The following is a 15000-nucleotide window of genomic DNA, read 5'->3' as shown; positions in this document are numbered from 1 at the left end:
ACAGACAGGAAGGTAGGCAGACATAGACAGGCAGACAGACAAACAGGCAAGCAGGAAGGTAGACACACAAACAAGACAAGAAAGACAGACAAACGTGCTACAACTTACAGACAAAAACATCAATCCCTCTCAATATAACACCCCGTGAATGTGATTTTCCCCCTCCTTAATCCTTCCTCTTCATCACCCCTTTAAGTATCCTCCATCAAGCCTGAAAAAAATAATAACAGATGAATGAATAAGAATAACCACACACATTTCCTTCCCTTCAGATGGTCGAGGCGAGGCGAGGCGGCCAGTGAACCACCCACCAGTCTGGCATCCACCCACCACACCAGCCGCGCCCTCACCCGCCCCTGTCTCTCCCTGCCACCATGACGTCCCCCGCCTCCCTCCGGCCACTCCTCACCCTCCTCATCCTTCTCACCCTCGTCTTTGGTGAGTACAGTGGTAAAAAAAAATAATTAGGAAGAGAAGGAAGAAAGTTTGCTTTAAAAAAAATAGTGAATTGTGATATTTTTGTTAATTTTATTTTTTATCTTAGTGTATTCTCTCTCTCTCTCTCTCTCTCTCTCTCTCTCTCTCTCTCTCTCTCTCTCTCTCTCTCTCTCTCAATCTCATTCGACAAGGTAAACTTTTTAATTGTTTTTTTTTTATTAAACTTTTATTACTCGCTGCATTTTGTTTCCTTCACCCAATCTCTCTCTCTCTCTCTCTCTCTCTCTCTCTCTCTCTCTCTCTCTCTCTCTCTCTTCCCCAAATTCCTTTCATCGGTTTCCACTCACTATTTTCATTCATTTTCTCTCTGCCATTCCATTTCTTCCTACCCGCCTTTCCTATTCTCATCCTACAGTCTCACTTTTCCTCCTCTTCCTTACACTTTCTTCCTCCTTTCTTCGCTTAAATTCGTCTCACCTTCTCCTCTCTCCCACTTTTCCCTCTGTATTTGCTTCCTTCCATCTCCCTTATCACCTCCTCCTCCTCCTCCTCCTCTTCTTCCTCTTCCTCTTATAGCTCTTTCTCGTCTTACGCTCTCTCTCTCTTTTCTCTTCTTATTATTTTCCCTTGGCAAATCTTTTACTTATCATGGCGTCGCTTACGTCCCTTGAGTTTCGACAACGTTATTACATAATTTTTCATTACTAACTTTATCACTAACTTTATTATAGCATATATTTTCTTTCCCGCGCTGTTTTCTTACTTTATCTCGTATACTGACACCTAAAATAACACCCCCTCCCCCCTTTCCTCTTCTCTTCCTTCCTTCCCCGATCCCTCGTCCCTCCTCGCACGTCATCTGTTATAGTTACTGCTCTCCCTCCCTCCCTTCCTCCATCCCTCCCTCCCTCTGTTTTCTCTCACACACACACAAAGTCCCTATGCACTTTTCTCTTTCCCCCTCTAACTTTCTTAAAAGGGAAGCCAGTGTATCAAGTAGATGTATGGAACACAAGCTCCCCTTCATTTTCATTAGACAACTCACGAACTCCATGGCAAAGACCCGTATTCTTAAAAGCTTTGCTCTCTCCATACGACTATTTTCACAGGCCATAGATTTATCAGCAGTTTTCAAGTGTTTCTCCCGTTGATACTGTAGAAATATCACTGATTTATCAATTGAATCATTAAAACATTTTTAAAAAAACGCTTAACTTCATGTACAACCTTTTGGATGTGATGATGCAGCCCAAAAGTGTTCCTGATATGGGGCAAACAGTGGTCCGCCAACCCTAACCTCAAGGCCGTAACATACCAAGAGTCTTAGAACACAAGAAAATAAGGGAAGCTGCAAGAAGTCGCCAGGCTACGCGTGGTAGTCTTTACATGAAAACATTAAACCCATTGACCTATTTCTACCTCTCATTTCCATACATAATTGTGTTTAATTTTCTTTTAAAGCTCCCTACTGATTCAGCACTAATGTAATGAATTCACGTGTGAACTGTTAAATCTGTTTCAGTAATGGATGCAACAAATTGGAAATTAAATATATGAATTCTATTTCCTGCTGCAATAGACCGTGAGTTCCGTTTATTAAGGTTAACAGTGATAAAAAAAAAAAGGAAAAATACAATCCCAATGAAGAAACACCCAGAACGCATCTAGTAAGCACCATAATCCTATGTGTGTAAATTTATAGGTAGCCTGAAAGGTGGCGCGCAGTGAGAGACAGAGGTCTGCCAGTGTTCCAAAACGATACGATTTTGTAAAGAAATGTTTGCAAGACGAAAATGCAATTAAGTCCTGGTAACAATTCAACAGAGATCACATCAAGAACAAAGGTGAAGGCTGGCTGTCTATGAAGGCAGTGATTACGTTCAGTGATGAAGCATTCATATTTGGTGTTCATTTTCGAATTATATTCGCGAAAACAGAAGGTTCAACGTATCGGTTTCTTCGCAAACAGATATCCAAGTATTTGCATTCGTGTTGGAGCAGCTGACGAACTATTAGTATTCGTAGAACATTCTGTTGAATAATTCTACTTTTGTTATCAAACTATTATAAATTTGACTGCTTGCTAGTTTCCGTTGAACGGAGAGAGAGAGAGAGAGAGAGAGAGAGAGAGAGAGAGAGAGAGAGAGAGAGAGAGAGAGAGAGAGAGAGAGAGAGAGAGAGATGCCTCCAAATAAAAAAAAAGCTATATGTACAATAAGCAAAATAAGGAACAAATAAATACCATCAGCTCTGGTCTCAATAAACTAGTTTGATTTTTTTTTTCAAAGTTAAGGAAACGAAATGCCGTCATCACCACTGCCACTGGTGGGAGCGATGCGTGGCTGAAGAGACTGTTTAAGAGGATTGAAGTATTCAAGAGCATCGCACACACAAACGAATGCATTCCGTAGCCTAGTATGTCTTAAACAAAAAGAAAAAAAAAGTTCGTTAGAGACTCTTCTTTTGGTTTCTCCTTTTTATTTTAACTCGCCCTCTCATTCCTAGACGCCACCATTGCTGCTACCCAGGATGGCTCTTCGTCTTGCCATACTGTTCTGCAAATCTTGGGTTCATGTTTGAAGCAATATTCATGTTTCAAGCAATACCACCACACTGATACATTGATTTAGATATGAGACTCCAGCAACCCAAAATTATGAACACTGTTTGTTGTTCAACAAAAATACGACAAACCTGAGCCAAATATAATGTTGCGCCTCCTCCAATGTCTCCAGTGCTCCCCTTCGAGGCGCGGGTCAAGTTATTCTTGCTCATGTTCCTCACGATCTTTTATCTTTTATTATTCAAATGAATTCAGCATTCGCCTAAAAATAGAAGCCGCATGTGTGCACTGGATAATATTTCCAAAGACACTGCGTTCCGAGTGTGCGAGGTGACAATGGTGCCGGGGAATCGGGAACATCCTGCGTAAAAGAGCGAGGACTGGATAACACCGGGAATAAAGACAGAAATGAATGAGGGGAAGTGGAAGCAATTAATATAATCCCTTAATCCAGGATTTCTATACGGTCTTTTCTGAAGGATGAAGGCACTGCTTAGTGCTTACCTTTTAGATTTCGCGCTTTCAGTCCATTAGAACAGTCTTTTCCCCTAGCTCCCCTTTAGTCTCTCTCGTACCGTTTTCTTTCACTCTATACTACTTAACATCCTCTAATCCTGCCTTCCTATGCATTTTCATTAAACTACTAGTCTTCCTGTTATCATTCTTGTTACCTATATTTTCCCTCTCTCCATCTTTGTAATTCCTTCCATACTCTTTCCGTCCTTTCTCTATATATCCCTGACTGTCTCCTGCACCCGACACAAACTTTCGTCCATCCCTCCTTTCTTCGTACTACTTCTTCCCTCCACTCTGTTCTGTAATTGCTTGAAGACTGTGCCTGACTTCGTTTGCAGAAGAAGAATGAGCCAAATTACATCATTAGTTTGCAAACTCAGATGCGGTTGGAGGGTGGATGGCTGGCTAGTGGTGGTAGTGGTGGTCTGGGGGAAACGTGTGGCTGGCGTGTGCGTGTCCGGGGTGTGGAGTGAGGCTGAGATATGGTGGTGGTGGTGGTGACGGCATTAGTGTAAGTAGTGCTATGTAATGATAATGGTTGCAGTTGTAGTAGTAGTAGTAATAGTAGTAGTAGTGGGTCTGTGGTAGTAGTAATTGTTGTTGTTGTTGTTGTTGTTGTTGTTGTTGTTGTTGTTGTTGTAGTAGTGGTGGTGGTAGTAGTAGTAGTAGTAGTAGTAGTAGTAGTAGTAGTAGTAGTATCAATAGCAGAAGTATTATTAGTAGTGGTAATATCAGTAGCAGTAGTAGTAGTAATGATAAGTATAGTGAGCATTGTCTATAATGGCCATGTTATATTAGGTGTACCCACTGCCTTTACAAACGTATAGGTCGTTTTGTTGGTGATATCATTTGTGGCCTCGATGGTGATGATAGTGACAAAATAGTCATAATATCTATCAGATTTCAGTTATGGTGATGAAACAATGCGAAAGTGGTGGCAGTATTGGTGATGATAATGACGGGTAATGATGGTGGTGTAAATGCTAGTGATGCTGATAGTGGAGGTGCTGCAAATGATGATAGGGGTACGGATCGTAGTACTGAGGATGATGACAGTGGTGTTGGGAGGTTAGAGCGATATTTGTAGGGATGGTGAAAGCAGGTGAGGCGGGGCACTTGTTAAACACTTGGGTACTGGTGGATGAGTGAAAGGTGTCGGATCTCGGCCATATTCAGAAACGCCTTGTCCTCTCACAATGACAATTTTCCAAGGCCACAGAGACAACTAGAAGCGTTTTCAAGACAGTTTTTCCTTACGATAAACTATAAATCTGGCCAATCCATCATCAGAACCATAAAAATACCCTTAAAATACATGATCATCTTCAACTAAACCCTTAGAAAAGTAGTGATGGTGAAAGAACAGAGCGTTCTTTAATACCAACTGCGGAGGAGACTCGTGAAAATGGTAAAGCAAAGAGGCGAAGAGAGAAGGACAAGTGGAGATAGAAGTGGTGCTCAAGTGGGTAGAGGCTTTGCATGAGGGTAACATTGAGAAGTGTGGTGCAATGATTAAGACGGTAGTGTGCTCGCATAGTGTGGTGGTGGAGGTGGTGGTGGTGGTGGTGGTGGTTAATGAGTGTGAATATTAACGAGAGTAGTGTTAGGAGTTAAGTAATGACAATGCTGGTTAACGACTCATTATGTTTGTGGTGTTGTGAATGGTCGTTAGAGTCAGCTGCTGGCGGGATAAGGGAGTGGAAAGGGGATGGGAGCGTAAGAGGGGAGAGAGGTGGAGGCAGAGGTAGGAGGAGAATCGAGGTGGAGATTGAGGACGGGTGTATTAGTGGGATTGGGAGTGTAGGAAGGAAGAAAGGTGGAGGCAAAAGATATGGAGGATCAAAGTGTAAATGGTGTAGGGGGGGGGATGAGATTGATAATGGTGAAGGGAGTAAAAGTGTGAAGTCGGCGTTAGCATGGCTTGGCGTGGCGGGGAAGCAAGAAGCGAGGTGATGAGCGGTGATGATGTGGATGGCGTGGTAACAAATGAAGTGGTGATGTGATGATGATAATAACATACTTAAATGACAATTATCATATATCTATTCAGAACATCTTTATAACCCTTTCAACGCAATTTTACAGTGTGTGTGTGTGTGTGTGTGTGTGTGTGTGTAATTCACTGTTTGATCTGCTGCAGTCTCTAACGAGACAGCCAGACGTTACCCTACGGAACGAGCTTAGAGCTCATTATTTCCGATCTTGGGATAGGTCTGAGACCAGGCACAGACCACACACCGGGACAACAAGGTCACAACTTCTCGATTTACATCCCGTACCTACTCACTGCTAGGTGAACAGGGGCTACACGTGAAAGGAGACACACCCAAATATCTCCACCCGGCCGGGGAATCGAACCCCGGTCATCTGACTTGTGAAGCTAGCGCTCTAACCACTGAGCTACACCGTGTGTGTGTGTGTGTGTGTGTGTGTGTGTGTGTGTGTGTGTGTGTGCAGCATAGTGCTTATAATGTCTTCATTCTCGTAAGTAATTCAATCAGGAAACATTACAAAGGACAAGTAAGATAATAAATTGGACAAAATAATTAATGGACTGACTGATTGCTAGTTAAGAGGATGGGAAAGATGTGGGGGCTGGGGGATAGGGAGGGAGGGAAGGAGGGAGAGAGAGTGATGAGCGAGGAAGCGAGGGAGGAAAGGAAGGAAGGAAAGAGGGAAGGAAGGAAGGAAGGAAGGAAGGAAGGAAGAAGGAAGGGAGGATGGATGGATGGATTTTGTATTAGGCGCCGCAATAGCAGGATGAAAGGAAGGAAGGGAGCGAGGAAGGAAGGAAGGGAGCGAAGAAGGAAGGAAGGAAGGAAAGGAAGGAAGGCAGGGAGGGAGGAAAGGAGGGATAGAGAAGGAAGGATAAGTAGCAGATAGGGGACAAGGGGAGGGGAGAGGGGAAACATACAAAGGTGGTGGGTGATGTAGGCAGTAACGACAGTACAGAAAGGCATACTCCTGTGTAGTTCTGGTATAAAGTGTAGCGGCTGTAAGGTCATTGTTGGTGGTGGTATGATGTAATGGTGGTATGATGGAAGGTGTGTGGTGGTGGATAGTGTGGTGGTAGTGTTGGAAGGTGCGTGTGTGTGTGTGTGTGTGTGTGTGTGTGTGTGTGTGTGAGGTGGTGGTGGTAGTGGTGGTGGAAATGGTGTAAGTCGTAGTGGTAATTGTAGAAGTAGTTGTTATGTGTGATGGTGGTGATGGTTGTGGTGTGTGGTGGTGATGGTTGTGGTGTGTGGTGGTGGTGGTTGTGGTGTGTGGTGTGTGGTGGTGATGGTTGTGGTGTGTGGTGGTGGTGGTGGTGAGGGTTGTGGTGGTGGTGGTGGTGGTGATTGAGGTTGTGGTAATGCTGGTGGGAGTGGTGATGGTGATGGTGGTGGTAGTGGTTGACGAGTGAATATAACGAGAATGAAAGGTTTAGTAAGATATTCACAGCTTTTTCAACAGTAAAGCACCCCAGTTTCTCAGTAACCTTGCTCAACCCCTCATGTCCGTTTGTCACGTTTCCCTCTCACACATTTTTATTGTTTAAAAATTATAATAAACGAAATGAATCGCAACACCACAAAAAACAAAAATGCATAGATTAGTAAAGCCTATGACCAGTAAACACAATGAATCCACATAATCTAAGCCTTGAAAACAATACAAGTGGAACTACTGAATATTGTCCTGCCCGCCACATTTGTGAAGCAGGACAACGCTTTACTGCAGGAGAAGCTATCCTATCCTTCCTTAACCTTTTCATTAATCCTTATCCTCATCCCATATCGATGAGTAATATGTACAGAAGGCCATTATTCTTACCTTCTACTTCACGTACCCTTGACGACACTGCAATCACAATTAATAACTAATAAATATGGAAAACACTACCGCCGGACATCGCAAAGCACACTTCCCTCTCCTGCCCGCCCCGACTACTGGCCATCCCCCACCCCTGCCATCTTCTGACTCCTGCCTCCTTTACCCGAACCTGCGTCATTCTTTGATTGGCTGTCAGTCGAGAAGATACGGATGGTAATCCCTCATTGGTGTGACGTGTGTCGACGTCAGATTGTTTGAAGGAGGCGGGAAGCTCCAGCCCTGAAGAATGGTGTTTAATTCATTTAATTCAATCTTCATTCTATTAAAAGACAGGAACGTAATTACATATAAACAAGATATATAATTACATCTATTACATTATATAACGTACGATAAGCTGGACGAGGGAAAGAATATAGTGAAGGGGATGGTGATGCGTGGCAAGATGAGGCCGTGACGTCAAGACGAGGCTGACGCAATGTATTTCACGTCGTGTGTGTTAACTTTCCATCGCCTCCACCACAACCACCACCACCACCACCACCACGCCCAGGCGCATCCGTCCATCACTCACTTGCATCGTAAAGAAAAACTTCTACAACAAACCCATTTCCTAAACCAGTCCTGTGTCTGCCTGCCTGCTGAGAGAGAGAGAGAGAGAGAGAGAGAGAGAGAGAGAGAGAGAGAGACCAATTATCAGACGAGCCAGCAACAGCCATTTAGTCAGCAAGCCCCAGCACCACTCGATGAAAAGTGAGGCAATATTACGTTTCATCATTATTTTACTTAGCGGGACCGGAGCCAATGATAAGTCACCACACATGAAAGAGAAAACCGTGCAATCCGAAAGAGTAACTGCGTGCCGCCCACCTAATGGCGCCCACACGTCACTCTCCACACTCAGGACTGACGTAATCTTCTAGCTATAATCTGTTTCCGCCTTTAGAGAGGAAGAAACGAAGAGGACGACGACGACGAAGAGAAAGAAGAATGAGTAGGGGTGGACAGGAGGAGGAGGAGGAGGAGGAGGAGGAGGAAGAAGAAGAGGTTCAAGAAAAGAGGATGAAAGCAGAGAAAGAAGAAAGACGAAGCCCAAGGAATAAAGTAAGAGGTCAGAGTATAAACGAAACCACCACATTACTTACAAACGAGAGGAGAGACAAAGTGAAAATAAGAATAATTTGACAGAAACCAAACATATTAAAAGAAAAGGCACCAATAAGCAACACACACACACACACACACACACACACACACACACACACACACACACACACACACACACACACACGCACACACACACACAGAGGCATCGCGGGGCTTCCAGTTTACAGGCCATTACTGAGTCGGTGGCTTGAAATTAATTACATCTAGCGAAGCCTCAGAGCAGTAAAGAGTGGTGCGGCGGCGTCTGTCTGGCATCACTTTTGCACAATAGCCGTCTGAGAGGAGGAGGAGGAGGAGGAGGAGGAGGAGGAGGAGGAGGAGGAGGAGGAGGAGGTAGAGGAGGTGGAGGAGGAGAAGGCGGAGGAGGAGGAGGAGGAGGAGGTGGAGGTGGAGGAGGAATCTGTTTTACATCAATAGTCGTTCCCCTGATTCCAGTAACATTTCCCCAAACCTGCTGAGTTGCTGTTATCTGCCACGGGAGAGATTGAACTTGATTTGTGCTCACGGGAAGAAGGTTAAACTCTCACTCTCTCTCTCTCTCTCTCTCTCTCTCTCTGTGTGGCATTCATTCTCCAATAGCATTGATGTAAAAAAAATGGCCACGCTCGCAGAATTCTGTTTGACTTAGCAAGGTGTGAACAATAAAGAATGACATGAACGATGGTGGGATGCGTTAACACATTTCAACAGCGCCACTTTTCATTGCACGTTTGGGTGATGCAATGTTTTACATCCTTATTGATGAAATGAAAATTATGATATGCCTAAACGTGCTTCTCAATGACCGCATAAGGAAAATTATATATCATTGGTTGGTATTCTAGGTATCTCTCTCTCTCTCTCTCTCTCTCTCTCTCTCTCTCTCTCTCTCTCTCTCTCTCTCTCTCTCTCTTTCTCTCTCTGGATTCAGATAATTACCTTTAATAATCTAATACAGTAACAAAAAAAAAAAAAAAAAAGAAATGGAAGGTAGCGAGGCAATAATATTTCATATTAAGAGTTTTTATTCTTATCCACTCGGCACGCGCGCTCGCGCGCGCGCGCGCACACACACACACAAACACACACACACACACACACACACACACACACACACACACACAACGAAGCAGTATATCAGTTTCCTTCATAAGCAAAAAATTCGTTGCTTCATAACAAGATTTCTCGTCTCATGGTCTTAAAACTAGAAAAGAAAAAAAAAAATGTCCTTCCTCTCCTGTTCCTACGTCGTCCTCGGTGCGCCCTTCCTTGTCTTATTGCAGGACACGGCCGAGCTCCCCCACTACTAACAATAAAGAGAAAGACACTTAATTAAATGAGATTCGCGGGAGGATGGATGAAATGTGTCCTCCCATCCTTCTACTTCCTCACACAGCAATATCCCCCGAGTGCCGCTGAGGCCAATTCCTGATTGAATTATTGCAAGGGACGAGACGGCAGTGCTAGTGGTGGTGGTAGTGGTGGTGGTGGTGGTGGTATTTGAGAGATTAAAAAAAACTGAAGAAACTTTCACAGTGTTTACAGTTCCTTATTTGTTGGCAGTTTATTGAGACTTTTAAGGATAACACTCAGTCAGGAGTGCAGTGGTAGCTGGTGGAGGAACCTGATGTTGATGCTCATCTATCCTATGAAAATATTTATAAAGTGACTGAGAAAAATTTCCCACCAATGCTTCACCATCACAAGTCACTATAAAAATCGTTCTTATTTACAATCGAGTGCTATAATTTGAGTCTTTTTGAATGATCTGCTAAAACGAAAGAAGTAAATCTTACTTGCTCATTGGTGACATGTATTACAAAGTGCGTTCCAGAGACTTTACAATCTCTAGGACTGAAATTTGGACTCAGGAGATCCACGATAATTAAACTCATTTTGGTGTCTTGGTATCTAATGGAAGCGATAAAAAGATAAGACGTCAATATAGTACCTCGCTCTCAAACCTATCACCAAAATTTGCCGTTATCATCGTAAAGCGTGTAAGAAACTAGTGTCCTTGTCACTCCGGGACACCCAGGCATGGTTGCCCATCCACACATGAGCTCAGTCAAGCAGGACTGCCAAACCACAGCGCACAGCGGCCAAGGTGGCAGGGATTGCTTGATGCCAATCGAAACTTCTTTATTAAGTCAATGGTCGGGGAGAGAGAGAAAGGCCACAAGAATCTAAGGGAAAATTTTTAGCCAAGAACTTCGGCTCTAGAGATAAAAGACATCGTCGTGGTGTCGTCTGGCGTTTTTGAAGGTGATGGGATGGATGAAAAAAGAAAATTTATTCGAGATATTTCCGGCTAAATGCCAAACGTCAATGGAAAAGTTAGAGTTGGCGAAATTTAGATATCTTTTTAGTCACGAAAACTTTTCAGGGATCGGAAAGAACAGAAAATTTTAAGTAAAAAATATAAATAATAAGGATGTCAGAATTTCAACGGAAAAGGTTAAGTCAATATAAATTACATCACATTCTGCAAATGTAATGAAAAAGTTCATTGTTTTAATATTACTTGAACAACCATCACGTCACTCAATTACTCCATGAGCTGCATGGTAGACGGTTTTCTCATGCCACACCAAGGTTTTATCATGTTCCTCATTCAGAGTCATTCAAATCTCCACTAAAAATTCGTAACATTCCACTTTGGTGGCAAATGTGGTCTAAAGAAATACTTGTATCACGGCGACAGAAAAAAAATATTTTTAGCCAATACATTACGAGTGCCATGTGTATGTACTGATGTACGACTCATGCCACCAGGCACACCTAAGGTACTCTCCACCACTCCACAGACTAGTGAACAAATTGTTGACACACAAAACTGTTCTTCCTTGTAAAAGAAAACATTCTGTTAATCTGCCGGTCATCTAGAAATGTTTTACAATTCTCCGAAAACACATAACAAATTATTTTAGAACAAAGAAAAATTAATAAAAGTAAATTAATAAAAAGGTGTTAGAAAGAAAACAAAGACTTTGCTCCTTTAGCTTCCGGATTGCATTTGATTGTTTGTGGTAAAATTAATCAAATAAAAAGGAAATAATATTATGAAAAAAATCTCGCAATCGCCAAAGAGAGGGCAGGAGTGGACCGCTCTCTTCACCAGGGAAGGGCGAGATGTATGTCGCTGCCTGACACACGATTAGCGTAATTTCTCATTTCTTTATCCTTCCAGGGCCAACCTTAATTTTAGGCGAATAATCTCTGTGTCTGGCGAAGATATTAATAACCCAAATATCCATACGCCTCCATACATAAATACGCCGCAATTTTTTGGGGTGCAGACAAAAGGCTTGCTAACATGCGAACACGGCAGCTATAATTACTAGGAAGGAAGAAAGAAACAGTGCAGCAGCAGACCCGACCTTCCTCTCGGCTGGGCAATGCTGAGTAACCCCGAAGTGGTAGAAGACCGGCTGGACAAAATAGAAAAATTACATTATGATCGAAGAAGCCCAACAGAGAAAAGTTGAGGATAACATCAGAAAAGTTCAATGTTAGAAAAAGTTTTACGACCTTAGGCGTGACGAGTAGGGTGGTGCTTCCGGCATTATGGACGGTAAAGTTGTGGTCTGGCTCACCACAGGGATCAACACAGGCAGATAACGAGAGAGAGAGAGAGAGAGAGAGAGAGAGAGAGAGAGAGAGAGAGAGAGAGAGAGAGAGAGAGAAAACTAGCATGGAATCACTGGCCTTGTGAGAGTAAAGTGTCTTACATTATTTTCACTGAAGGGATATATGTATGTAATAATAATAATAATAATAACAATAATAATAATAATAATAATAATAATAATAATAATAATAATAATAATAGTAGTAGTGGTAATAATAATAATAATAATAATAATAATAATAATAATAATAATAATAATAATAATAATATTATTATTATTATTATTATTATTATTATTATTATTATTATTATTATTATTATTAAAAATATTGATAATAATAATAATAATGATAATATAATAATAATAACAATAATGATAATAATAATAATAATAATAATAATCATAATAATAATAATAATAATAATAATAATAAAAAATAATAATAATAATAATATACGATTTATTGAAATTGCAGGATATACATACTGAAAATATATAAAGGGGATGGGAGGAGGCTTAAGATTAGAACACTGGCCTAATGGTTCATTGGTTGCACCATAATGGGGATCTCACTGAGGTGGTATCGGACCATGCGTGGTGCCCTCAGTATTTGTGTGTGTGTGTGTGTGTGTGTGTGTGCTCACGCGCATGCGCGTTTGCATGATAATAGTACAGATCATAGTTCCATGAACATCATTACCCAGCACTTTGGGAGGCGGTGGTGTAGTGGACAAGGTGGTGAGCGTGGGATTGGGCAGATGTCCACGTGTAGGTTCGAATCCCACCACGTACAGCCTTAAAAACTTTGCTATTTGTCGAGTAGTTTAAAGTTACCTACATGTCACCATGATACTCAGGTTCTAGGTGGTTACACCAAAGATGCGCTTGCTTAGGTGGTGATATGGGTCCTAATATGGGTACCACTACAAACAAAATTGCCTGCGCCACTAATGGATGGAAGCTGAACAGCGTTTCCCGTATAATACACTCTTCAAGTACACCTGCAGACGCTATGGGGCTATGGACCATAATATGAAAAAAAAGCACCGCTCATGCGTAACAGGGTGTCACCTGCAGTTCATGATACGTCCATCCCTCATCCTCTGTATTCTCATACATCGACATCTAACCGTGTAACTGCATTGGAGCTTGTTTCATTTCAGTAACCTTAGGCAATACTATCAATATAGAGGTAAACTGTATGCGCTAAAACAGCTTCACTAAATATTCGATATCATCACTTGCTGTGAGTATAATCTTTCAAAATTATGAGCTAAACTTACACCAGATAATTATACCAACCAGGTAAGAGGCCGCAGCACTTCAGGAGTAATAGGGGAACATTACTGAAAATATAATGAGTTTTGTCAGCGAAGGACAGCGATCAGCCTTTATGTAGGGAATCAGTTATTTATAAAGGCGTAGGGGGTTGTGATCTTTGTCTTTCTTGTGTTTCCCGGGCCGTGACACGCCCGTCGCCTGTCTGCCTCCGTCGACCCCATTAAACTTCACTGCATTATCTAGCGTGTCCTACAAACTTAGATTGTGTTTGGAAATTCATAAAATATCATCCTTCTGTTTTAGTATCCATTTCTTTAATCCCTTCACATGCTAGATACACACACACACACACACACACACACACACACACACACACACACACACACACACACACACACACACACACACACACACACACACACACACACAAGTAAATTCTTGGCCAAGTTAGATCCATAGTTAGGTTAAGCATTTCATTGTTTTAATGTCCCCCCCCTGTACATTTTCAGTGTAAATTTTTTGTTGCACTGCCTAATTAATAAACCGTAAATTATTATTATTATTATTATTATTATTATTATTATTATTATTATTATTATTATTATTATTATTATTACACACACACACACACACACACACACACACACACACACACACACACACACACACACACACACACACACACACACACACACACACACACACACACACACACACACACACACACACACACACACACACACACACACACACACACACACACACACACACACACACACACACACACACACACACACACACACACACACACACACACACACACACACATCGCCTTTGTTCACTTGATTAACGAAAATATGAAAAAAATACTGAAAAAAACGAAGCTAATTACCTTTTAAAACTTTTACTTTGGGGACAGAAAAAAAAGAACAACACAGGATGGAAGGAAAAAAAAAAACACCTCTCAATAAAATAATTAAAGAACAAAACCAAAAGCAGAGAGAAAAATCAAAGTTAAAATACGACTAGCAATTATATTATACCCTGCTCCATTAATCAGGACCAAGGCATCATTATTTCCTCCTACTGCGAGCTCCTTGTCCTTCCTCATCCTCACGGGGACGGAAATTTCACCTTTCCATCAAAATTATCTTCCTTCCCTCCCATTTAATCTATCGACCCCCGACACTCTAAGATGCTCATTAAACCCGTCTTCCCCTACTTCCTCATTCCCTCTATCTCGTTGCAAACTTCTTTTGTCTCCTCTCTCTCTCTCTCTCTCTCTCTCTCTCTCGCTCTCTGCCGCACACACACACACACACACACACTTGTAGGTGGATTCTAGGAGACTCATATAATACCTGAAGCAGAGCAAAGGTTCAAGACGGTCAAAGTGAAAGGCAAACCATACGTCACAGCCACTTTTACCGAATCCACGGGAAAGATAATGAGTGAAACTTCAGAAAAAAAGTAACAACAACTTTAAGAGCAATAACACCACATGATATTACATAAAAAAAGATGCTTGACTCAGGAAGAAAACGAGGAAACACTAAGCGGAATATAACACTGCAAGATCCTGAAGTGGTTGGTGACATGTGTGAATGCGTG

General features: G+C 42.0%; 1 protein-coding gene and 1 long non-coding RNA gene across 5 annotated transcripts in view; one reads left to right on the top strand and one right to left on the bottom strand.

Moving 5' to 3' along the window:
- Window positions 1–7441, bottom strand: part of LOC123520854 — an 84432-nt gene extending 76991 nt beyond the window's left edge. Inside the window, exon 1 of the long non-coding RNA XR_006679399.1 lies at window positions 7331–7441. This is a non-coding gene — a long non-coding RNA (uncharacterized LOC123520854). The remainder of the gene's footprint in view (window positions 1–7330) is intronic.
- Window positions 1–15000, top strand: part of LOC123520853 — a 364869-nt gene that overhangs the window by 221330 nt on the left and 128539 nt on the right. For all 4 annotated transcript variants that reach the window (XM_045283494.1, XM_045283492.1, XM_045283491.1 and 1 more), the window contains one exon: window positions 273–438. In XM_045283494.1, coding sequence (XP_045139429.1) covers window positions 375–438 — 64 coding nt within the window. In that variant the 5' untranslated portion in view covers window positions 273–374. The remainder of the gene's footprint in view (window positions 1–272; window positions 439–15000) is intronic.

The sequence above is a fragment of the Portunus trituberculatus genome, chromosome 47, assembly GCF_017591435.1.
Source record: "Portunus trituberculatus isolate SZX2019 chromosome 47, ASM1759143v1, whole genome shotgun sequence".
NCBI lineage: Eukaryota > Metazoa > Arthropoda > Malacostraca > Decapoda > Portunidae > Portunus > Portunus trituberculatus.
The sequence above is the reverse complement of the archived record's forward strand: the minus strand, read 5'-3'. Positions and strand labels throughout refer to the sequence as shown.